At 42.7% G+C, this 24,332-nt stretch overlaps 1 protein-coding gene across 2 annotated transcripts in view; it reads left to right on the top strand.

Moving 5' to 3' along the window:
• parvaa (parvin, alpha a) overlaps positions 1 to 24,332 on the top strand; it is a 122,683-nt gene that overhangs the window by 44,308 nt on the left and 54,043 nt on the right. The window contains exon 1 of one of the 2 annotated variants that reach the window (XM_043705653.1): positions 19,510 to 19,602. The exons of the other annotated variant lie outside the window; for it this stretch is intronic. Coding sequence (XP_043561588.1) covers positions 19,575 to 19,602 — 28 coding nt within the window. The 5' untranslated portion in view covers positions 19,510 to 19,574. Of the gene's footprint in view, positions 1 to 19,509; positions 19,603 to 24,332 lie in introns of those variants that run through there. 2 annotated transcript variants of the gene reach the window in all.

Raw genomic sequence — 24,332 nt, 5'->3', positions numbered from 1 at the left:
CTCTCTCTCTCTCTCTCTCACACGCGCGCTTTCTCTCCCTCTCTCTCGTGCACACTCGCTCTCACTCTCTCTCGCACGCCCTCGCTCTCTCCCTCTCTCTCATGCGCACGCTCGCGCGCTCTCTCTCATGTGTATCCTCGCTCTCTCTCTGCCTGCGTATCCTCGCTCTCTCTTTCTCTCTCCGTACGCACTCTCTCTCCGCACGTACGCTCTCTCTCATGCGCAGTCCCTTTCATGCACGTGCAGTCTCTCTTTCGTGCGCGCCTGCTGTCTCTAGTGCGCCCGTGCCCGCATTCTCTCGTGCGCTCACGCCCGATGTCTCTCTCTTGCGTGCCCACGCCCGATGTCTCTCTCTTGCGCGCCCACGCCCGATGTCTCTCTCTACGCAAGTGTTCTCTCATATGCTCACACAGCACACCCACACTCATACCCACGCACGCACCCTTTCACAGAATTATACCTCTTTACACTCACATTCTCACACATACACATACACACTCTCACAGGCACGCATACCCCGCCCAGTGTGCGTGCGTGCACACACGTACGTTTATCAGGTGAATTTGTACTTGTAGAATTACATTTTATTTGCTCAAACTGCATGAGTCCCTGTAAGATTCCGTAAATCCCTTTTTTAGATTAGAATCAGTCTGTACATTGGGGCACAGACAGCCTCAGACAGGGCACCTCACACCTTCAATGCGTTATATGTGCGGATACGGCACCAATTGTTAAAGTTCACTTGAGAATGTAAATTTTTTTAAACAGTCTGAGATTTACATATGAAAGAACTGAACCCAACATGGTCATTCTAAAGGTGAGAGACTTTACAAACAATCCGGGTCTTTTTCAATATATAATTTCAGTTGCATCTTACGATCTTTTACTCCACAAACACCTGATGAAGGAGCAGCACTCCGAGAGCTAGTGCTTCCAAATAAACCTGTTGAACATTAACCTGGTGTTGTGTGATTTTTAACTTGGTCCACCCCAGTCCAACACCGGCACCTTCACATCATGGCTGAATGAGGGTGTGACCTTCAAATCAGAGCCCCACTATTCTCAGAGTTATCACACTTGTTGAAGTTTGTTAACACCAAAGTCTAATTCAGCTTGAAAGCAAATGCGTGTCACATTTTCCCATTTATAAGAAAAGGGTGACTTATTATAGTCAAACAACAAGAAAAGAAACTTGAATTGTTAACTTACAACACTATAAAAGTTCCCATGCACATACAAAGACACTGTGTCAAAAAGTCAAGGCAAGGATTTTGAGGTAGAAAAACAGAAGAACAACAAGAAACAGTTTGACAGCACCCGTCCGGGCCACAGGGGTCAGTTGTTTATTTTCAGGACCTCAATTCTTTGCTGATGGGTCAAGGTTGTTTGCAGACTGATGCCCCCGTTCAATCGCTGTTTGAGAATTATTCCTTCCAGTGCCTGTGAAGGTGATTGTTTTTCCCACTTGTTTTCATTTCAGCAGGCAATCTGAGAGAGAGTAGTTTACAGGGAACTAGTGAGCAAGAATAACTGTACAGTGATTTTCTGTTTCTTTTCCACAAAAGTTGGGTGTGGGGGAGGTAGGGAAGAGAGAGAGAGAGAGATTCAGCTGCTTTCGCTTTGCAGACCAGTTGTCTGTGGATACCTGATCCACATTAAGAGCTGTATCTACTTTCCTAAGAACCAATCAAGTGGTAGTTACTGTGTTAAGCCCTCCTGAACTCTCAATAGTTGATCAATTGAAAAACCAAAGAAAAATAACACATTACTGCCCTGAACGTGTGCACACACGCACATACACACACATGCCCAAATGTGTTTAATATTCAGCCCCTGTGCTTGAATCAGGTAACGTTTTGGATACAACACTCAGTGAGTTTTATCCTCTTCCCCAATTTCCTTGGTTTAAAGCCATTTCATTTCCCACTTTTTAGTCCGAAAATGAAAATGGGCTGTGCAAAGCTTTTAGCTCAAATGAAAAATGAGATGCAGCATCCAAATTAAAGTTGTAAGTCAGGAAAGGAAAATGTGTACTGAAATAGACTGATTTTTAATAAGTGTTTCAGGCGGGTGAAGGGAGGAGGAAATCAGTCAAACCTTTGCCATTCAGTTTTGGAGGAAAAGGGCAACTTGTTATCTTCGGTTGCCCCCCACCCTCCCCCACCCAATATCAGGAGACATGTCTGTCTCTGTGATGGTTTCATGAATCGTCCAAGATCCCATTTGTGCTAAATCTTTTTCATCTGCTCCCTGCAGGTACAAACGGTAATCAGATCTCAATACCCACTTGAGCTGTTGGATTAGCAGGTGAATTCATGTATCGTGGGCATTGAGTGCTGAAAACCAGAAGCCAGGTTGCCTTGGCAACGTAATTGAATTTATTTGAGATGAGGGTGGGGGTTATTTTGGAGAGGCAGCTGAATATCAGCTTGATTTTGTCTCCGTACAAACACTTAAGACACTCTCCTTGTTTAACTAAGTACAAAATTGCAACAAGTGATTTTACCTCTCTTTGTAACAACAGTGTGCATTTGTGTAGCACCTCACATGTAATAAATCTAAGATATTTAATCTAAGATATTTCACAGGAGTGATTAGGGTTGATGCCGAACATTGGTCAGAGAGGTGGGGTTTTAAGAGAGTGAGGTGAAGAGGTTCAGGCACCATCGACAAGTTCCCCTCTCTCCACTCACTGTGCTGACTTGCAAATAGATTGCTGTTTCTTCACTGCTGCTGGGTCAAAATCGTGGACCTCCCTTCCTGACAACAACACAGCCAATGCACAGTAGTGGTTCAATCAAGGCTGCCTTCCTTCGGGATGGACGTGAAATGTTGGCTTAGCCAGCACCATCCACAATGCTGGAATAAACATAAATCAAATCCGATTACCCTGCATAAAAAAAACCCTTGGAGTACTCACAGAAATATAGGAACTAGAGGAGGCTATTCAGCATCTTAAGTCTACTCTGCCATTCCAATTAAACTCACTTTGACATCAGTAGTGAGAGTAAGATGAGATGAGTCCTGTTTGGGACATTAAACAGACCTGTTGACGGTTCTGTGCTGGATTAATTTTTGCTTGCAATTTTAGAGCATGTTCAGGAGCTATTGTCTGGAAGGTTTTTTCCAAGGAAGATGAAAATTCTTACCCCAACTTGAGGCTGATTTTCAGTGGCTGACAACTATGGTCCCTAGCTAACCCCGCAACCCTCTTTATTTTCACAACAATTTCCTCACATCCTTCATAATCCAAAAGCAAAATTCTCATCGACTGTAACCTTACAAGGAGTGGTCAGTCCTTGAATGTGGCGGGGAAAATTGCTAAGGTTTTTAAAAAAAAAAGCACACACACCATATCCTTGGTTTCATTTAGCCTTTAGGAATTGCAGATGCATCTCAGCTGGAGTTTTAGGTGCAGTTTGAGCACCACATCTTAGGAAAGGTGAGAAGGGATTAGCAGGAAGTTTGTGAGTATGGCACCAAGAATGGGGGACTTCAGTGATGGTGGGATTGTTTACCATAGCATACAGGTGGTTTAATAAAGGTGTTTGACATCATGAAAGAGTTCTGATGGACAATATAAGGATAATCTGTTTCCACTGGCAAGCGAGTGAGTGAGGGGACAGATTAGGCATCAAAGAGCTGAGTGTGGAAATAGAGAGAATTTATTCACTCAGTGAGCTGTCTGTCATGATCTGGAATGTGCTGCATGAAAAGGCAACAGATTCAATAACTTCCAAAAGGCAATGGAATAAATCCTTGAAAAGGAGAAATTTGCAGTGCTGTGGGGAAAGAGCAAGGGAGCGTGGACCTAATTGGAGAATTCTTTCAACGAGCTAGCACAAACTTGATGGGCTGAAATGCTTCTTACAATGCTGTTAGATTTTATTACGTCTAAAAGCCATTACTTCAACTTTGACTTCAGCTGCAACTGTTAAAAGACGTTACAGCCAAAGCACAGGAGAATGGTACAAATGTTTATTATAAAATGAGGGTCAAGATTGGATTTGAATGACTTGAGTTGAGAGGATACTGAGTAACAGATTTGGAATGATAGCATCTTGAATTTTTGACTTGAAATTTCAGCCTCTTTGTCCAAATGATCCAATAGAGTAAGATTTACATCTCAGCCCCGGTCCTTGAGTTTGCTAAATATAGTTTTATTGAATTGAATAGCTGGGGGATAGGCTGATTGGATGACGACTTTCCTTCTGTTACATCTCCATGAACTAAATTGTATAATGACTGATGTCAGCTCTAACTAGGTTATAAATGATAAAATGAAGGGACTTCGATTGTTCCCCATTTTGAGCCAATGCAATACATCTGTACTGTTGTTTACATGACCACACCAATATTATCTGCTGTGCCCTGACACCGATTGATTTTCTTTACATCTGTTCTTGGCAAATGTGTGATACTCAACTCCAGCTGTGAAGCCCCTCTTTCCCAGGCTGTTACCTCCCTGTGTGAGAGTGTGTGAGAGAGATAAGGAGCACCCAGCTCTCCATTTCTAGCTCTTCGCTTTCAGGCTAAGCATGCTTCAGAGAGTAGCACTCTTCACTCAGTCAAGAGATTGGGAGCTTAAGACCCACTCCACAGATCTGATTGAACAATGTACATTGATATTCCCCATGTCACTACTCAGGGCTACTTAGTGTCAATCAGACAGTACTGATAGAGAGCAGCACCATCTGCAGGGCAGCACTGAGGGAGTGCCTCGCTGTCGGAGGATCGGTAACGAGGGAGCGCCACGCAGTCGGAGGGTCGGTACCAAGGGAGCGCTGCGCAGTCGGAGGGTCGGTGCCGAGGGAGCACCGCGCTGTCGGAGGGTCGGTATTGAGGGAGCGCCGCGCTATCTGAGGGTCTGTACCGAGGGAGTGCCGCGCTATCTGAGGGTCTGTACCGAGGGAGTGCCGTGCTGTCTGAGGGTCTGTACCGAGGGAATGCCGCGCTGTTGGAGGGTCAGTACCAAGGGAATGCAGCGCTGTCGGAGGGTCAGTACCGAGGGAGCGTTACGCTGTCGGAGGGTCAGTACCAAGAGAGTATTGCACTGTCAGAGGGTCAGGACCAAGGGAGCGTTGCGCTGTTGGAGGGTCAGGACTGAGGGAACATTGTGCTGTTGGAGGGTCAGGACTGAGGGAACATTGCGCTGTTGGAGGGTCAGGACTGAGGGAACATTGCGCTGTTGGAGGGTCAGGACTGAGGGAGCGTTTACTGTTGGAGGGTCAGATCTCAGGGAGCGTTGCGCTGTTAGAGGGTCAGTGCCGAGGGAGTCTTGCGCTGTCGGTGGGTCAGTGCCAAGAGAGCCTTGCTGTGTTGGAGGGTCAGTGCTGAGGGAGCATTGCGCTGTCAGAGAGTCAGTGCTGAGGGGGTGCCACCCTGTCGGAGGGTTGGAGCTGAGGACAGTGGGCCAGTACTGAGGAGTGCTGTGCTACCATAAGTGTTGTCTTTCAGATTCTGCTGTTAGATAAATGCTGCTCTGATGCATGTAAAAGACTCTCTGGTATTATTTTCTCCAATTGAAGTACAGGTTTTGCCAATGTCGACTAAAATAGACTGATAACAGATCATTATCATGTTGCTCTCTGCAAATTGGTTGCCATGTTTACTTCAATAGTAACTAGACTTCAGAATCGTTTCCATAACTGTCAGGTACCTTGTGAAATTCAGAACCCATGAAGTGCTATAGTAATGCACATTTTCTTTTGGTTTCCAGTCTACATTCTCCATTTCCCTTCACTTCATCCAGCTGTCAGGAGTAGGCCACTCAGCTAGTTGTGGCTGTGTAACCTTAAAGGTTTGAAATAATTGGTGAGCAATTTGACTTCTGCTCACGTATTGGAGTAAAAATCATCAGAATGCTGACTTGCTGAGAGCCCCTCACAAAACCTGACCATCGCCTGAGTCCCTTCAGCATCAGACCCTGTGAAAGCAAAGCCACTGAGAGGGGGGGGGGGGGTGGATTTGGACTCTGTATAGTCCTATGCTGATCTGCATGAGTCCAAGGTAGTGACAGTGGATGCTATTCTGGCAGGAATGGAGGTATTGTGTGAGCCTTGGAACAGGCCACAGCTGATTTTGTGTTGGGAGCATGTGGAATATTCCTACTTTGTGTAGGCTTACAGCACTAAAAGCATAACATTGCCCGGACTTTTGCCTGAATGGATTGCATCAACATCTTTCAGGGTGACTGGATGTTTCTGCTCTCTGAGCCCCCAGTTATGGAACTCCCTCCTGATTCAGTCGTCTTTTAGATGCCCTGTAAAACAAAGCTGTTTGAATTTTTTGGTCTCCAGCCCTAATATCTGTTTGTGACTTGCTTACACATTTTGCTTAGTACTGTATATACTTTAGTAATAATCAATGTCTTGTAAAACTCAACCCCTGACATTTGGTAAAACCATCTAAATTCCTTCTACTTACCACCCACTCAACCACTGAAGTCAAACTCTTCCCGAATGCAAACCTACATAGAATCACAGAACAGCACACCATTGAAAGTAGCGTCTTGGTTCTCTCTATCTAGGCAAGTCAACAGGTGGTGATACTATATTCCTGCTAATCCCATCCTCTGATGTGGCAACATAGTATGAAGATGAAAAGGTAAATACACAGCCTAGTTCAAATTTAGTGAGCTTCTGCTGGACTGTTCTGAAGAAGGGTAACCGAACATGAAATGCTAACTCTGCTTCCTCTCCATAAATACTGTCAGACCACCCAAGTTTCTCCAGCAAGCAGTTTTTTTTGTTTTATCTTAGAACGTTTTTCAGGCATTTTTCTGTGGACCAGCTTTACTGGCTTTTTCATTTATTTGATCTTTTGCCATAATTGCCCAATTCAACAACTCACTGAACAGGTGATCTTCCCGGAGACCAGCTGCTTGATATTGACGTTCAGTTTGCAGAGAATAGCAAGTTGAGGCATTGCCTTACAGTCCAGCTAGTCTAGGCTGAACCACAGACAGCAGATGTCTGGATCATGACCAGGTCTAGTGTTAGAAGGTCCACAGCAGTTGATGACAGATCATGTCAGGGTGTTGGAGATATGACAGTTGGCCTTACTGATTCCAGGAAGAGTAAACGGGTGAAGATACTGCCTCAAAATTCCATTTCTCATTCTGTCCTTTTAGAGCATTGATTCATCAGCAATGTGCCTTCCAAAGGCACACTGTCTGGTAGAACTTGATGTATCTCACTGTGCAAATCCAGGCCATTTCTTTGTCTCTTTCCTCTCCTTTCCAATCATATAGGGCAGGAGAGAAAAGGGGTAGAAATTGCCAGAAAGGAGGAAGAAGAATATTTGTATTTCAGTTGACAAGGGCTGCTTTGAAATCTTTGTGTTTTCAAAGTGGGAAAGGTGCTTTGTAAAAACTTGAGTGAGGACTTCACCAAGCATTAATTCCCGTGACACTTCGTTCCTTGCCTTATGGGAAGCAATAGGTCAAATGCAACAACGTTCTTTCACTTTACGAGGTCGGAGTAATAGGAGAGAGTAGACGTCAAGTCCCATGATGCTGCGTGGCCTTGAGAACTGCCTGGAGTGCTCCCCCTAATGGAAGGGCCTGGGAATTTATAAATCTCAGGAAGGAAATAGACTATTAATTGAAGATCCAATTCCCTCAGTTAAAACAAGTGACCAAGTGGAGATCATCTTGCTAGAAATGTCTCTTCAAAACTTGAGTAAATGCAACTTTCAAATGCTTTTCGCCAAAATGCAGTTTCAGCTCTGTCCTTAGTTCTAATGTTACACCAAGTGCTGAATGTTGTTTTGCATTTTTAGCCTGTCTTTGAGAACTGCCTGACACTAGGATGGCTGCAAACAGTAACCATCTCTAGTTGCCATTAAGGGTGGTATTAAAGTCATGCACCAAAATAGAGGAGCAGACTTACTGGGATGGTGGCAAGGCTTGGGACCTTTGGCTTTCTGAGGAGTTTAGCGAAGTTGGGATTATACTCCTAGGATTTACGGGAGAGGGGGAGAGTTAAAAGATCTGCTCAAAGTTATGGAGGGTTTTGCTGGACTAGAAACTGTGAGCAACGGCAGCAGGGACAGTAACTATAGGGGACAGATTCAGATAATTGACAAAAGACCCAAAGACAGCATATATTTTTAATGCATCAAGTTGTTATGATCTGGAAAGCCTATGTAAGCAAGATCCATGAGTGACTGTCAAATGGGAATCATGTAAATACTTTAAATGAAAAGCTTCCCGAGATTCCTGTACATGGAAAGAAGATGATTAATTGAATAATTCTTTCAGAAAGCATTCATGGGTTTGATGGGCTGAATGTTCTATCTTTCCAAGGATGATTTACTGAGTAAAAGTAAGTATTTCAAAGTATTTGTCCAACTGTCCAAGGCTAGAACATTGATGGTCACCTTGTATAATGTTAGTGTCGATGTTATTTTCAGAAGTCCGTGTCTCAGGTCAACTTTAACTAAAGCCTTGTTTTGATCCCTTGGGTTTCCATGAAAAGTCCCAAGGCCATTAGCCAGGGGTCTTCTGTGTTTGGACCCTGCACAAACATTGTTTTGCTGTTTGTAGGACCTTTGTTGTGTACGAATTGTCTGCTGTGTTTTCTACATGAGAACACCAGCTACGTTTCATTGTTTGTGAAGTGTTTCAGTAAGTCGTGAGGTTGTGCAAGCTGCTATATAAATGCAAATTCTTGAGAAGCTACTGTACTTGTTTGCAAATTTCTGTCTTCAAGTTAGAAGAATATAACATGAAATGACTGCTGTTTTCTTAAAAACGTTTTGTTGTAACTGTAGCATTTAAAGAATGTCGGGAATGCATCCACTCTGCTCAAGTTGCAAGATCTATGTGCCAATCATCTTGGTGAGAGTCATGATCAAACATAGGCTACTGGGGCTGGAGGGTGGCTTTGGGATATGTGTAAGAACTGGATCAGGGCATGGAGTTGAGCTTCAGTTTCAATTTCAAACTTAAACATTCTTGCTGTTGCTTTGACATTATCGTTTATGAATTTGACCATGTGTTTAATGAGTACTGACTATAAACTTGCCATGCTGTCATTGCATAGTCCCATTTGTGATGATGTAACAGCATTTTATAGATGGTGATATACAAAACAGGAAAGGAGATTTATACAAGTGCTAAATTTAGTATATTAGATTAGATTCCCCAGTGTGGAAACAGGCCCTTCGGTCCAATAAATCCACACCAATCCTCCGAAGAGTAACCCACCCAGACCCATTTCCCCCTGACTAACACACCTAACCTATGGGCAATTTAGCAGGGCCAGTTCACCTGATCTGCACATTTTTGGACTGTGGGAGGAAACCCACACAGACATTGGGAGAATATGCAAACTCCACACAGACAGTCGTCCGAGGCTGGAATCAAACCTGGGACCCTGCTGTGAGGCAGCAGTGCTAGCCACCGTGCCGCCCCAATAGTAGTTGTGTTCCCATAACAACACCCTACAGTTCGCACATTTTAAGTTTGCAAGTCTTTCTAATGTACTTCATAGCAGTGTAAATTAGGCAAAATGTGACACTGAACTCCTTAAGGCTATAAGAAAACAGGTGACCAAAAGTTTAGTCCAAGACCTCAAGTTAGAAGGGACATCCTGAAGGAGAAGAGAGACATAGAGCATTGGAGAGGGAATTCCAGAGCTTCTGACCCAGGCATCTGAAGGCATGGCAACAAAATGAGTTGATTAGTGAGTAATTCTAATTTCTGCTTTCTAATCTCCAGTTCATGGTAACTAGTTCTGAGGAACGCAGTTCAGTCACGTGGAATTACCCATCCTGTGACATGTGCTGTGTCATGGTCACTCCACTGCCTGCCTTAGATGGACATGAGTGCAGGAAGTGTCACTTGCTACAGAGTTCAGGAGGCGATTGGAATCACTGTGGTGCGTCTGTGAGGCAGAGAACCACATGGAAAGAACCATTTCAGTAGTCTCCTGAATGTTGGGGCATGCAAGCAGAAAGGTAATAATGAATGACTGCCCAGCAGTCCAGGTAGGTCAGGCAGCTAGTCCAGTAGCCCCTGAGATGGTTTTGCTCATTAATCAGTTTTCTGTTTTGGATACTGCTGAGGTTAATGGTTCCTCAGAGAGGTGCACTAAAAACACCACACCGTGGCACTACAGGGGATTTTTTTAAAGGAACAGACAAGTGGCTTTACAGCTATAGATTTGAATCCAGAAAGCTATGTTGCTTGCTGAGTTCCTTGCCAGACATTTTGCTAATGCTGTTAGGAAGGATTTAAACAAAATCAACAGGGGTGTGGGAACAAGGACAGTGTACCACGGTGCACAAAGTACTGGAAGAGACAGAAAGCACTAGAATAGAGAATGGGAAATGAAAGTCATGAATTATAGGTACAAATTGCCAAATGAATTTATGATGTGGCTATAATAAGGATCTGTCTCTAGAAAGAGCAGGGCTAGATTTTAAATGTTCCTGGATGCAAGATGTTTGGGGAAGACTGAAAAAGAGGAGAGTTAAGGCTAACATATTGGTTAAGGAGCACTGCAGTGCTAGAGAAACAAGTTGTCCCAGTGGGTTCAAGGATAGAATCAGTTTGACTAGAGCCATGGAACAAGACCATTGCCTAGTGACTGTAGGCCACAGCTAGGTGGAGGAATGGATAGGAATAAACCTAAAAGGAAATTACAGAGAGGTAAAAACATTACAGAGTAATTATAATGGAGACTAAATTTATTTGAAGTAGACTAGTATAATGTCAGTGTAAAGTGCAGACAGCAGGTTAGCATTCTTAGTGTCCAGGAGGATGTTTTTAACAGCAGTATGTTTCCAGATCAATGAAAAAGGAGGCACTGCCAGATCTGGTTCCTCGGGATGAAGTGGACCAAGTAACTTAACAAGTAGATCAAGCCTCAGTGGGGTGGGACATTTAGGGGACAGCGATTATTGTATCTCAAAAAGAATGCACAATCTCCACAGTAAGAACAATTAACTGGAGCTAAGCCAGCTTCAATGGAGCAAGAAGAGAGCTGGACTGGATAGACTCCAGTCCAAGGTTTATCAGAACGAGTGAATTGAATTGAATTTATTGTCACGTGTACCGAGGCACAGTGAAAAGCTGTTGTCTTGCGAGCAATGCAGGCAGATCACATAGTTAAGTAGCATAGATAAGTAAATAATAGGTAAATGACGGCAAAAACAAAAACACAGGTAACGGCAAATGGTAAGAGTTCCTGAGTCCATTCAATATTCTAACAACAGTAGGGCAGAAACTGTTTCGAAACTGACTGTTGCATGTGTTCAGGCTTCTGTACCTTCTCCCCGATGGTAGAGGTTGTAGAAAAACATTGCCAGGGTGGGATGGATCTTTGAGAATGCTGGCAGCCTTTCCTTGACAGAGGGCATGGTAGGTGGATTCTATAGATGGGAGGTTGGCCTTTGTGATTGTCCAGGCCAAGGTTGCTATTCTCTGTAACCGTTAATTTTCACTGAATAATGGGCCACCTTCTAAGGAGAGCTGTTTAGGGCAGAGTCAAGATATATTCTGCCAAAAAAGGAAAAGAAGGGCAAATAAATCTAGAGTTTCCCAAGGCGAAAGAAATTAGTATTAGTGCAAAAGTTGTATTGGAGGAATTAGTGAGAGTAAACATTGGCAGATATTCAAGACCCAAATGACCTTCATTCGAGAGTGTAAAAAGAGGTGCCAATGGAAATAATGGATGCGCTGGTGATCATTTTACAAAACTTTGTTAATTCAGCCATGGTGCCTGTAGATTGGGAGGTTACACATGTAACCCCACTGTTTATGAAAGGAGTGAGGAGGAATACCAGCAACTACAGATCGTGGGTTTGATGCCAACGTAGGGAAAATAATAGCATCTATTATAAAGAATGGAATTTCTGGATTTTTAAAAAAAATTGTCCAATTGAACAGCGTCAACAAAAATTAATGCAGGAGAAGTCCAGTTTGAAAAAAATTGTTGGGTGTGTTTCAATGCTGTTACAAGCACTGTCAATAAAGGGAGAACCAGTAGATGTGGTGTATTTGGATTTCCAGAGGCTTTAACTAAAATTCCACAAAGAAAATTAGTGAAAAAAATCAAAGCACATGGAAGTGAGGGATAATAACTATGATGGACTGGTGAACATGCAGAATAGAGTGTGGAGTGAGTAAAAGGGCCATTCTCAGGTTGGCAGGCTTTGACCAGTCTTTAGACTTGAGCTGTTCACAATCAGTATCAGATATTTCCAAACTTGGTGGGAATTAATTTTTTTAGGAGAATGCAAAGTACTTCAAGGTGTTTGAGACAAGCTGAATGAATGGGCAACAGCATGGCAAATGGAATATGAGGTCGATGTGTGAGGTTATCCATTTTTGTAGACAAAACAACGCTACAGAGTATTTCTTCAAATGGTGAGAAATTGGAAAATGTTGATATTTAAAAGGTCCTAGGTATCATTGTTCTCAAGTCACTAAAAGCGAGCATTATGATCATAAGACTTGGAGCAGAAGTAGTCCAATCAACCCATTGAGTTTGCTACACCGTTCAATAAGATCATGGCTGATCCGGTAATCCTCAACCTCACTTTCCTGCCTTTACTCTATAGCCTTTGATTCCATTTCTAAATTAAAATCTGTCTATCTCAACCCCATATATACTAATGACTGAGCTTCGAGGGCCCTCTGCAGTAAAGAAATCCACAGATTCATTACCCTCTGGGAGAAGAAATACCTCCTCGTCTCTGTCTTAAATGGGTGACTCCTTATTCTGAGATTATGCGCTGGGTCCTAGAACACACCTGCAAGAGGAAACAACTTCTCTGCATCAACCCAGCCAAGTCCCCTAAGAATCTTGTATATTTTGTTACGCAGAGACATACCCCTCTCTCTGTTAATTAAACCAAGCACCCAGAAAAGCTCATCTCAACTCATAGTCTATTAAAATACGCGTGACGGACAACTCCCAAATTCCACCAATTAAAGAAAAAAAAATCAATTTATTATCTGATTCTAAAAGTGAACATTAAATAAAAACTATTCACAAATCTAAGCCCCCTTTCCCCCTTTTCTCTTAACTGCTTACTATCTGACTCCAACTCTATAAAAAAAACTTCCAATAAGACTCTTATTAAAACAGTGGGTGACACGGTGGCACAGTGGTTAGCTCTGCTGCCTCACAGCACCAGAGACCCAGGTTCAATTCCCCGCCTCAGGTGACTCTCTGTGTAGAGTTTGCACATTCTCCCCGTGTTTGCATGGGTTTCCTCCGGGTGCTCCAGTTTCCACCCACAGTCCAAAAAAAATGCGCAGGTTAGGTGAATTGGCCATGCTACAATTGCCCATAATGTTAGGTGAAGGGGTAAATGTAGGGGAATGGGTCTGGGTGGGTTGCGCTTTGGCGGGTCGGTGTGGACTTGTTGGGCTGAAGGGCCTGTTTCCACACTGTAAGTAATCTTAAAAAGAAATTACACTAACTTAATCTCAAAACCACACTGTCTCTGTCTCATTATGTGTCTTCACTCTTCCAGCTGCTGCTCTCCCTGAGTCATCGTCTGCCTTTTCACAGTGAAATGGCTTTACATGAAAAAGTTACCATTTGATAGTGAGGATTTCTTTTTATTTCTTTAAGAGCACAATGTTAGGTGGGCATTTAGCTCTCTGGTGGTTTCTCTCTCTACGGCAGTTACTCTCTGTCCAATTTTCAAATTGTCTGTATTGTTAGATGACCCAATGTCAGAACGTCTCATTGGTTCAGTGTTGGCAAAACAATAAATTCAAACTTGATTGAGTTTTAGTATCCCAGGGCATAATTTAAACTGGTTAAATTTAAATTGTTGTCAAAACAGCAACCAAAACTTAGGTATCATTACACAGCCAAATTTTACATATTTTCAATTTTCCAGTACACTCTGGGACTGCCAACCAGTCATATACACGGGTGCTTATAATCTCTCAGTTCAGAACAGCATTCTCTCTGTCTTAAAGGTACAGTACACAGCTTAAACTTCATAATATTTTCAATAATGTCACCTTTCATTCTTTTAAGTTGCAATGAGTACAGCCCAACCTACTCATAATGCAGTCCCTCCATGCTTGGTATCAGCTTAGTTCCATGCTTGCTCCAGATTACCTCCAATGACAGTCTAACTTTCCTTTAAGGGGCGAAAGACTGTTCCAGTTGCAGTCTGACTCAACATTCCAATTTCAAATAACTTCCCTTCCCTTCGCTTGACTCCCTTCCCAGCCCCTCCCCCTTCATCCTACTCATCCCTCCCATTGACCAACCAGGTCGTACCTTCTGCCTGTCTTCACCTATCTCTACCTCACCACCCTGTCCCCGCCATACCCTTTATCTGCAGCTCCTCCACACCCACCCCCACTACTAAAGAAGGGTTACACCCGAAACGTTAACTTCTCCACCTCTTGATGCTGCCTGGCTTGCTGTGTGCTTCCAGCCTCCTGCTTGTCTACTTGCTTAACCTGTCTGTATTTCTTAACAGACAGGTTAAGCAAGTAGTAAGACTCTGACATCCTTACTACTTGCCTGATCATCTATTTCTGTATCATCCACAAACCTCTCTGTAGTACATTCCCTTTCCTCATCCAAGTCATTCATTATATATTGTAAATAATTGTGGCCCTGACATAGACTTCTCCACTAGTTACAGGTTGCCATTTCTGAAAATGTCCCCTTTCTTCTATTAGTTAGCCAATCCTGTATCCATGCTAATATACTACCTCTTATCATATGAAGTAGCCTGATGTATAAAATCTTACCAAATACTGTATCTTTGCTGTATGACTATATGACCTTCTGCAAATCCAAATATATTACATCTACTGCTTATCCTTTATCTATTCTGTTTGTTATCTCAAAGAATTCTAGTAAATTTGTCAGGCTAGATTACCACTTCTGAAGCAATGCTGACTGCTTGTTTATATACATATATTTTTTAGATTACTTACAGTGTGGAAACAGGCCCTTCGGCCCAACAAGTCCACACGGAGCTGCTGAAGTGCAATCCACCACCCTACATTTACCCCTTCACCTAACATTACGAGCAGTTTAGCATGGCCAATTCACCAAACCTGCACATTTTTGGACTGGGGGAGGAAACCGGAGCACCTGGAGGAAACCCATGCGGACACGGGGAGAATGTGCAAACTCCACACACACAGTCGCCTGAGGCGGGAGTTGAACCCGGGTCTCTGGCGCTGTGAGGCAGCAGTGCTAACCACTGTGCCACCGTGCTGCCCACATTTCTAAATGGTCTGCTATAGTCTCTGAAATAATAGATTCTAACATTTTGCCAATAACAGACACTAAGCAAATTGCCCTCTAGATTTTGTCTCCTTCCCTTTTTTAAATAAAGGTGTTACATTGACAGTTTTCTAATTGTTTGGGATTTTTGCAGATCTAAGGATCCTTGGAAGATTATTACCAGTGCATCCCTATCTCTGTAGCTACATCCCTTAATATCCTTGGTTGCATTCAGGTGTAGTGAGCAATTTGGAAGTCAAATAATATGTTTGTCTTTATTGCAAGGGAATTTGAGGTCATGAGCAAAAATTTAATTGTGTGGAACGGGAGTGGGACCACATGTGGGGAGTTTCAGGGCAGTTCTTGTCTCCTTGCCGAAGAAAGGATATCTCGTCCTGAGAGGAACTGGAGCAGAAGTCCACCAAACTGTTTTCTTGGGATAATGGGAATGCCCTATGAAGACAGTTTGAGGAGTCTGAGCCTGAATTCTCCTGAACGTTAAACAAAAAAGAGGCAACTTCATAGAAACTTAGAAAATTCTTAAATGGATAGACCGACTGACTGGGGAAAGCTGGTTTCCACTGGTCAGTGGGTCTGAGAACCTGAGGACACAGATTCAAAATAAAAGGGAAACCATATAAGGACAGAGATGAGAGAATTTCTTCCCCAAGTTGAATCTTTGGAATTCTCTATCCCAGAGGGCAGTAAAAGTTCAGTCACTAAGTAAGTTCAAGATAAAGCTTGATAGACGTCTCGTTACTAATGACATCAGGGGACGAAGGAAATAGAATTGGAATACAGTATTGTACTAGATGATCAACCATGATCTATAAATGGCAGAGTGGACTCAAGGGACTGAATGACCTGCTACTATGTTTCTGAGGCTGCAAGGAGATTTAATAGAAGTTTTCAAAATTACAAGAGTCTGAACAGAGTGGATCAGGAGAAACTGTTCCCAGTTGAAAATGCACAGATTTGAAGTAGATGCTAACACAAGTAATTAAGGTCGACAGTGTATTTCCTGGAAGTATAGTGGAGGCAGTGTAAGCTAGATATTCAGAAGACATGAGATAATTATTTTAGAAACCATGTTCCGGGGTACAGGGAGAAGGCAAGAGAATGGCGCTGAATCATACCGTGTGTTGGGATAGCCAATGTAGACCTGATGGACTGAATGGTTACCTACTGCATTGTAACAATTCTATCAACCAAACGCTTCCGAATGCTTTTGTTGATTCAGGAACAAAATTGAAGTTTCTAGAAAGTCTGAATTTCCCAGGGCTGATGTAGTTATACAATGCAGGGATTTCAACAAAGGAACATTCATGCTGTTTTCAATGGATGATCGCAGTTTATGAAAAAGTGGGAAATCACTTGTAAGTCAACTTCACTTTATTTAGACCTTGTTCCTTAGGTGCGAGCCAACACCACCACCCACTCCCTCAACTTTGAGACAGCACCTCCTGAACCTACAGGCTCCACCATCTTGAAGTCAAGATCAATAGAAAAGTAGGAACACCACCATCTGGCACTTTCGTTCCAAGTTACGCACTATCATGGTCTGGAACAGTCTGGCTGTTAGGTGAAAATCCTGGAACTCCTTTCACAGCGATTATGTGTGGCTCCAGAAGTAAGCAGAGATCTAGCTCAGACCGTTGTCGTTCCCCTAGTGTCAGGTAGCTATTACTAAGAGTTAAAAGTTGGTCATTTTGGATTTGTCTTTTTGTGAGAGGTGGGCTTAAAGATTTGAAGAGACTAGTTGAGTTGATCTTGACAGGCAGCTGGAGAAACGGACTGCACCTGAATTGGAAGGGGACTAATGTGCTGGTAGGGAGATTTCCTAAAGCTGCTCGGGAGGATTTAATCTAGTAAGGTTGGTGGGGGCGGGGGGAATGGGATGGGGGAGTGGGGGAAAGTGGGATCCAGGGAGATAGTGAGGAAAGAGATCAATCTGAGACTGGTACAGTTGAGAAAAGAAGTGAGTCAAACAGTCAGGAACAAGTAGGACTGATTAATTAAATTGCATTTATTTCACTGCAAGACATCTAATAGGGGTGGCAGATGACCTCAGGGCATGATTAGGAAAATGGGACTGGGATATCATAGCAGTTACAGAAGTGTGGCTCAGGGATGGACAGGACTGGTGGCTTAATGTTCTAGGATACAAATGCTACAGGAAGGGCAGAAAGGGAGGCAAGAGAGGAGGGGGAATGGCGTTTTTGATAAGAGATAGCATTACGGCTGTACTGAGGGAGGATATTCCCAGAAATACAAGTATTTTGCGTCAGTGCTTACTGTGGAAAAGGACATGGAAGATATAAAATGTAGGGAAATAGATGGTGGCATCTTGAAAAATGTCCATATTACAGAGGAGGAAGCACTAGATATCTTGAAACTGATAAAGGTGCATAAATTCAGGTGTACCCTAAAACTCTGTGGGAAGCTAGGGAAGTATTGCTGGGCCCATTGCTGAGATACTTGTATCATCAATCGTCACAGGTGAGGTGCCAGAAGTCTGGAGATTGGCTTTCTTACCACCTATTAAGAAAGGTGTTAAGGACAAGCCAGAGAACTATAGACTGGTGAGCTTGACGTTGGTGGTGGGCAGGTTGTTGGAGGGAATCCTGAGGGACAGGATGTACATGTATTTGGAAAGGCAAGGACTGATCAGGGATAGTCAACATGGCTTTGTGTGTTGGAAATCCTGTCTCTCAAACTTGATTGAGTTTTTTGAAGAAGTAACATAGAGGATTGATGAGGGCAGACCAATAGATGTAATCTATATGGACTTCAGTAAGGCGTTCGACAAGGTTCCCCATGGGAGACTGATTAGCAAGGTTAGATCTCATGGAATACAGGGAGAGCTAGCCATTTGGATACAGAACTGGCTCAAAGGTAGAAGACAGAGGGTAATGGTGGAGGGTTATTTTTCAGACTGGAGGCCTATGACCAGTGGAGTGCCACAAGGATCGGTGCTGGGTCCACTACTTTTCGTTATTTATATAAATGATTTGGGTGTGAGCATAAGAGGAATAGTTAGTAAGTTTGCAGATGACACCAAAATTGGAGCTATAGTAGACAACAAAGAAGGTCACCTCAGATTACAATAGGATCTTGATCAGATGGGCCAATGGGCTAATGAGTGGCAGATAGAATTTAATTCAGATAAATGCGAGGTGTGCATTTTGAGAAAGCAAATCAAAACAGGACTTATACACTTAATGGTAAGGTACTAGGGAGTGTTGCTGAACAAAGAGACCTTGGAGTGCAGGTTCATAGCTCCTTGAAATTAGAGCTCCTTGAAGGTAGATAGGATAGTGAAGGTGGTGTTTGGTATGCTTTCCTTTATTGGTCATAGTATTGAGTACAGGAGTTGGGAAGTCATGTTGCAGCTATCCATGACATTGGTTAGGCCGCTGTTGAAATATTGTGTGCAATTCTGGTCGACTTCCTATTGGAAGGATGTTATAAAACTTGAAAGGGTTCAGAAAAGATTTATAAGGATGTTGCCAGGGTTGGAGGATTTGTGCTATATGGGAAATTTGAATAGGCTGGGGCTGTTTTCCCTGGAGCGTTGGAGGCTGAGGGGTGACCTCATAGAGATTTACAAAATTATGAGGGGCATGGATAGGATAAATATACAAAGCCGTTTCCCTGTGATGAGGGAGTCCAGAACAAGAGGGCATAGGTTTAGGGTGAGAGGGGCAAGATATAAAAGACACCTAGTGGGCCACTTATTCACACAGAGGGTGGTACGTGTGTGGAATGAGCTGCCAGAGGAAGTGGTGGAGGCTCGTGCAGTTGCAACATTAAAAGGCATCTGAATGCGTTTATGAATAGAAAGGGTTTGGAGGGATATGGAGCGGGTGCTGGCAGGTGGGACTAGATTGGGATATCAGGTTGGCATGGACGAGTTGGACCGAATGGTCTGTTTTCGTGCTGTACATCTCTGTGACTCTAAATGGCTGTTTATCCATTAGTGAGGCACGATATAATCTAGGGGATGAAGCGGCTAACTCACTGGGATTTGCAGTCAGCGAATTTGATTTGCAATAGTTAGAATAGAATCCCTTGTAGCATCTGGTCTCATTAAACGTGCAGCAAGTCTGCTGCTCGGTGTAACTTTAGCAGCAAAAAAGGACGAGAGGGAACAGGATTCGTAGCATTAACACTTCTCTCTGACTACTCGTATTAAAAAAATAATTTGAAGGACTGCATTTAATAGTGAGCTTGCAAGCAAAGCTCCTGGAGACAGATTGAGGCAAAGACAGTGACTCATCGTGAAGGTTATTAATATTTCAGACTATTCCCAATTTGCAGAGAGAATGAAGGTGAATTGGCTTGAAGGCAATGGGCTGTGGAGCACTTTGTTGTAAAGGTAAGATGTTATTTGCCCTCGATTTATTTTGAAGCGTTGAATAGTTCGTTTAATCATAATTCCCATTTACTGCAGCACTTCTTGTTTGCATGCATCTACGCTGTTGGCCATAAACTCATAATAGAAATTATAGCTCTTTCCAATCCTGGGGAAAATGTGGGCATTTCGTTTTTAAAGAAATAAAATAAAATTGAAAGCTTTGGCCTAATAAATGCAACCTTGTTATACTCTCATATTCTCCATCTCTTTTGTAATCTTGACAATTCATCAAGGTAGTCCATGGTAACACTACTAAGGATAATTGAATTTTCTGTATGAAGTTGTAACACGAAGTTTTATTTGTCTGCTGTGAAAAACAAGTAGTAAAAAAAAACCCAGTTCTCTTAGAAATAGTTAATTTATCTTTGTAAATTGCATTGTGTGGTGTAGCTGTTAAAACTACATTTTGTACTGTGTTAAACAAGAAGGGGACAAAGCCATTATACAATCCGGCATTGAACAGGCTTTGACGCTATTAAGGTTATTGGCAAAAAACCAGGTTGAATGAGAATGAAAAGGTCACAAGAAATGTGCACTCCAGATTCATTCATTCATTCATTCATGTCATGCCATCATTAGCAGCACGTAATTGTAGCTTCATGACTAGATTCTATTTGCAAGAGTTTTCATTTTTTTTGCGTCTTGCAGTACAAGTCAAAGAAAATCTTTTAATTTCATCTTTCACCCCGGTAACGTAAAGTTTCTGGGATGAATGAGGGATAGGAAAGAGGGACAGGGACATAGGGTGTGGATTTCCTGCGATGTTCAGCATGGTACTGAACCCAAATTGAATTGAATTGAATTTATTGTCATGTGTACCGAGGCACAGTGAAAAACTTTGTCTTGCGAGCAATACAGACAGATCACATAGTTAAATAGCATTGATAAGCAAATAATAGGTAAACAGTGGCAAAACAAAAGCACAACTGATCTCCGTTGTGGCAGTGTGGTTATTCTTAGGTGGTGAGCTGAACCTGTAGGTGACAGGGACTGAGCCTTGGTGAAAATTGGGGCTTCAAACTCTAATCACAATCCACGATGTTCCTGGGGTTATTGAGGGAGCAACACACCAATGCTTCCAGTCATGTAACTGGCCACCACTTCATGGTCACTATCTGACATGTAAAGTTAGTTGGATCAGAGACTTAAGAATGTTTGACATTTGTGGATCTGTAAATCACAAATGCTTCTGAGGAATGAAGGGTGGATATGGATGGGCAAAGGAATAAATGATATTTGATTTGGTAATTTCTGAGATAATTTGTTTGACTACGAAGAGGTTGAATTTCCAGGAGTGTTCGAATTCAGTGATTATAATATGGGAAAGGGGTGCTTTTAATTACCTCAAGTTCAGTCAGAGAATGGTAGTGTTGTGTTTTTACTCAAATTGTAATCCAAAGCTCTGGACTGATGATCTGGATACATGAGCTCAAATTCAACCATGGCATATGGAGAATTTAAATCTATTTAATTAAAATGTGGGTTAAAGTGCTTGCAATGATAATCACAAAGTTACTGGCTTGTTATTCAAAAACCATCTAGTTCTTTGATATCCTTCGGGAATGAAGCCTGCCTTCCTTATCTGGTCTGGCCTGCATGTGATTTCAGATCGAAAGCAATATGGTTGATTGTTAACTACTCTCTGAAATGGCTTAGGAAGTTACTTCAGTGGTGGATATGTCAGACACTACAATGGTTCTTGCTAGAAATGCTCACTTCCTAGGAACCATTTTTAAAAAATTGAATGCAAGGTTTTCAAATGAAACAATTTTGAACGAAGAGGAGCAGTCTATTTCGAATTTAAACTCCCATTTTTGCTTGGGAACTTTACATGTTTCCCAGGAGGAGCCCTGTACGCATTGCGGCTGTGAGTTAATGCAGGAAACCAGACTAAAGTCATCACCTGGAATATCCTTCACAGAAACATGCCATTCAGTCCCACCAGTCCATGCTAATGTTTATATCCACAGGGACCTCCTTCCATCCTTTCTCATCCAGATTGTAACTCTTCATTCCAGTGATTCTCAACCATTTTCCCCTTTTTAAAGCCCCAGGCCTTGGGGGTATGAGAGTGTTTGGGTAGGGTGGGGACTGGCTATTATCTGCTGGCTGCAGGGTGGTGTTGGTTTGGAAGTGTCAGTTGAACATAAGTGTCAAACTGTAGGGTTTATCTTTTACAGGCTTTATTGCAGCATGAAGCAAACCTCCAAGATCTATCCACGCCCATATCATCCACTATATGAGGGTTGAAAGGGGTCTTGCAATTATTACCAATGAGTTCAAGCGCATGTCAGAGTCTGCAACCCCCAAATCTCATTTGCTAACCTCATTGGGAGCACTGATATTCTTTTCTGTCACATACTTATGTAATTTCCCCATAAGTGCATCTATACTATTTACTTCAAACCCTTCATAGAATCCTTACTGTGTGGAAACAGGCCATTCGGCCCAACAAGTCCGCACAAAGCCTCCGAAGAGTAACCCACTCAGACCCATTCCCTTACCCTATTACTCTACATTTACCCATGACTATTGCACCTTGTCTACACATCCCTGAACACTATGTGCAATTCAGCACACCAATTCACCTAACCTCCACATCTTTGGACTGTGGGAGGAAACCACAGCACCCAGAGGAAACCCACACAGAGACAGAGAGAAGGTGCAAACTCCACACAGACAGTCATCCAAGGTTGGAATCAAACTTGGGTCCCTGGCGCTGTGAGGCAGCAATGCTAACCACTGACCCACTGTGCCGCCCCACTTACAGACAGATAGATGTCCAGCATGGAAACAGACTCTTCGGTCCAACTCGTCCATTTCGTCCAGATATCCCAACCTAATCTAGTCGCACCTGCCACCCCCTCCAAACCCTTCCTATTCATATACCCATCCAGATGCCTTTTAAATGTTGCAATTGTACCAGTCTGCACCACTTCCTCTGGCAGCTCATTCCAGACACGTGCCACCCTCTGTGTGAAAGGTTGCCCCTAAGGTTTCTTTTATATCTTTCCCCTATCACTCTAAACCTATGTCCTCTTGTTCTGGACTCCCCCACCCTAGGGGAGAGACTTCGTATATTTATCCTGTCCATGCCCCTCGTGATTTTATGAACCTCTAGAAGGTCACCCCTCAGCCTCTGACACTCCAGGGAAAACAGCCCCAGCCTATTCAATCTTTCCATATAGTTCATATCCTCCAACTCTGGCAACATCCTAGTAAATCTTTTCTGAACCCTTTCAAGTTTCACAACATCCTTCTGCACATTCTTCACTATCCTATCTACTTGCAACTCTCCTTTCAAGGAGCTATGAACCTGCACTCCAAGATCTCATTCAGTAACACTCCCTAGGACCTTACCATTAAGTGTATAAGTCCTGCTAAGATTTGCTTTCCCAAAATACAGCACCTCGCAGTTATCTAAATTAAACTCCATCTGCCACTCCTCAGCCCATTGGCCCATCTGATCAAAATCCCGTTGTAATTTGAGGTAACCTTCGCTGTCCACTACACCTCCAATTTTGGTGTCATCTGCAAACTTACTAACTTATACCTCTTATGCTCACATCCAAATCATTCATATAACTTATGATAGCAAATGCAACATTGTTACCACTGTTTGGATGAAGAACTTTCTTCCAGTATCTCTTCTGGATGCCTTGGGTCTATCTTATATTGATGACCTCATTGTGATCCTCCCCACAATAGCAGACCTCAGTATCCATTCTGTGTACTGTATGGGCATAACTTCTAAGGCTTGAGCCAGTGTATAGAAGTATAAGTGGTTATGCTACTAAATTAGTAATTCAGAGAACAGGATTTTACCCCAGCCATTTGAAAATTTGAACTAATCTGAAAATAAAAAGTGACCCTCCAAACAAGTCAAAAAGATCTAACCAGTTCATTGATGCCCCTACATGGAAGGGGACATTGCCATCCTTTTCGAGACTGGGCCTAGATGTGACTCCAGTCCTACACCCTAAATTAGATGACACTTAGTGTCTTCTGAAATGGTCTAGCAAGGCCTTACCCACACTACATTGCTACATTTTCAAGACAGCCAGCAGTCTGGGCAGTCAGTTCCCCAAGAATGAGCCTTAAACTGAAACAAAAATGCTGCTATGCCCTTATGTAGGACAGGCCAGTCAAGTGAACAGTTTTAAGAAGTTTAAGAAAAATCAATGTAAAAGTGTATGTAACAATGAAGAGAATTGTAACTTTTTATTTCCTCCAACTCTGCCTTCCAGCTTTCAACCATCTTTGTAAATCAATTGGCCACACGCCAGTGCAACAGACTAAATGACCATCTCCTTTCCTGTATGAAACTATGTTTCACCTTCAAATCTCCTTTCTACCATAAACCAACTTACTTAAGTGATGTAACTGTATTGAACTAGATTGTCATTATGGAGCAACTGACAGTCATGTTGATTTTAATGGGGAAATAGTTTGAAAATGCATATTGTTTGGTGAATTTGTGTTAATGCAGTGATTTCAGCATTGAAAAGTGTGTGCAGCTCAGCATTATTTGATTTACAAATGTTTGGCTTGGAGTCAGCAGCTAATGGAATGATTATAATGTTCCTTCGAGTAAAGAGCTTCCTGTACAGCCTAATAGAATATTTGACCAGAGATGGCAAGCAGCCCTTATCTAATGTTTGTGTTTTCAAGTAAAATTACAGTGCAGGTGA

Source organism: Chiloscyllium plagiosum, chromosome 16, assembly GCF_004010195.1.
Source record: "Chiloscyllium plagiosum isolate BGI_BamShark_2017 chromosome 16, ASM401019v2, whole genome shotgun sequence".
Classification (NCBI taxonomy): domain Eukaryota; kingdom Metazoa; phylum Chordata; class Chondrichthyes; order Orectolobiformes; family Hemiscylliidae; genus Chiloscyllium; species Chiloscyllium plagiosum.
The sequence above is the reverse complement of the archived record's forward strand: the minus strand, read 5'-3'. Positions and strand labels throughout refer to the sequence as shown.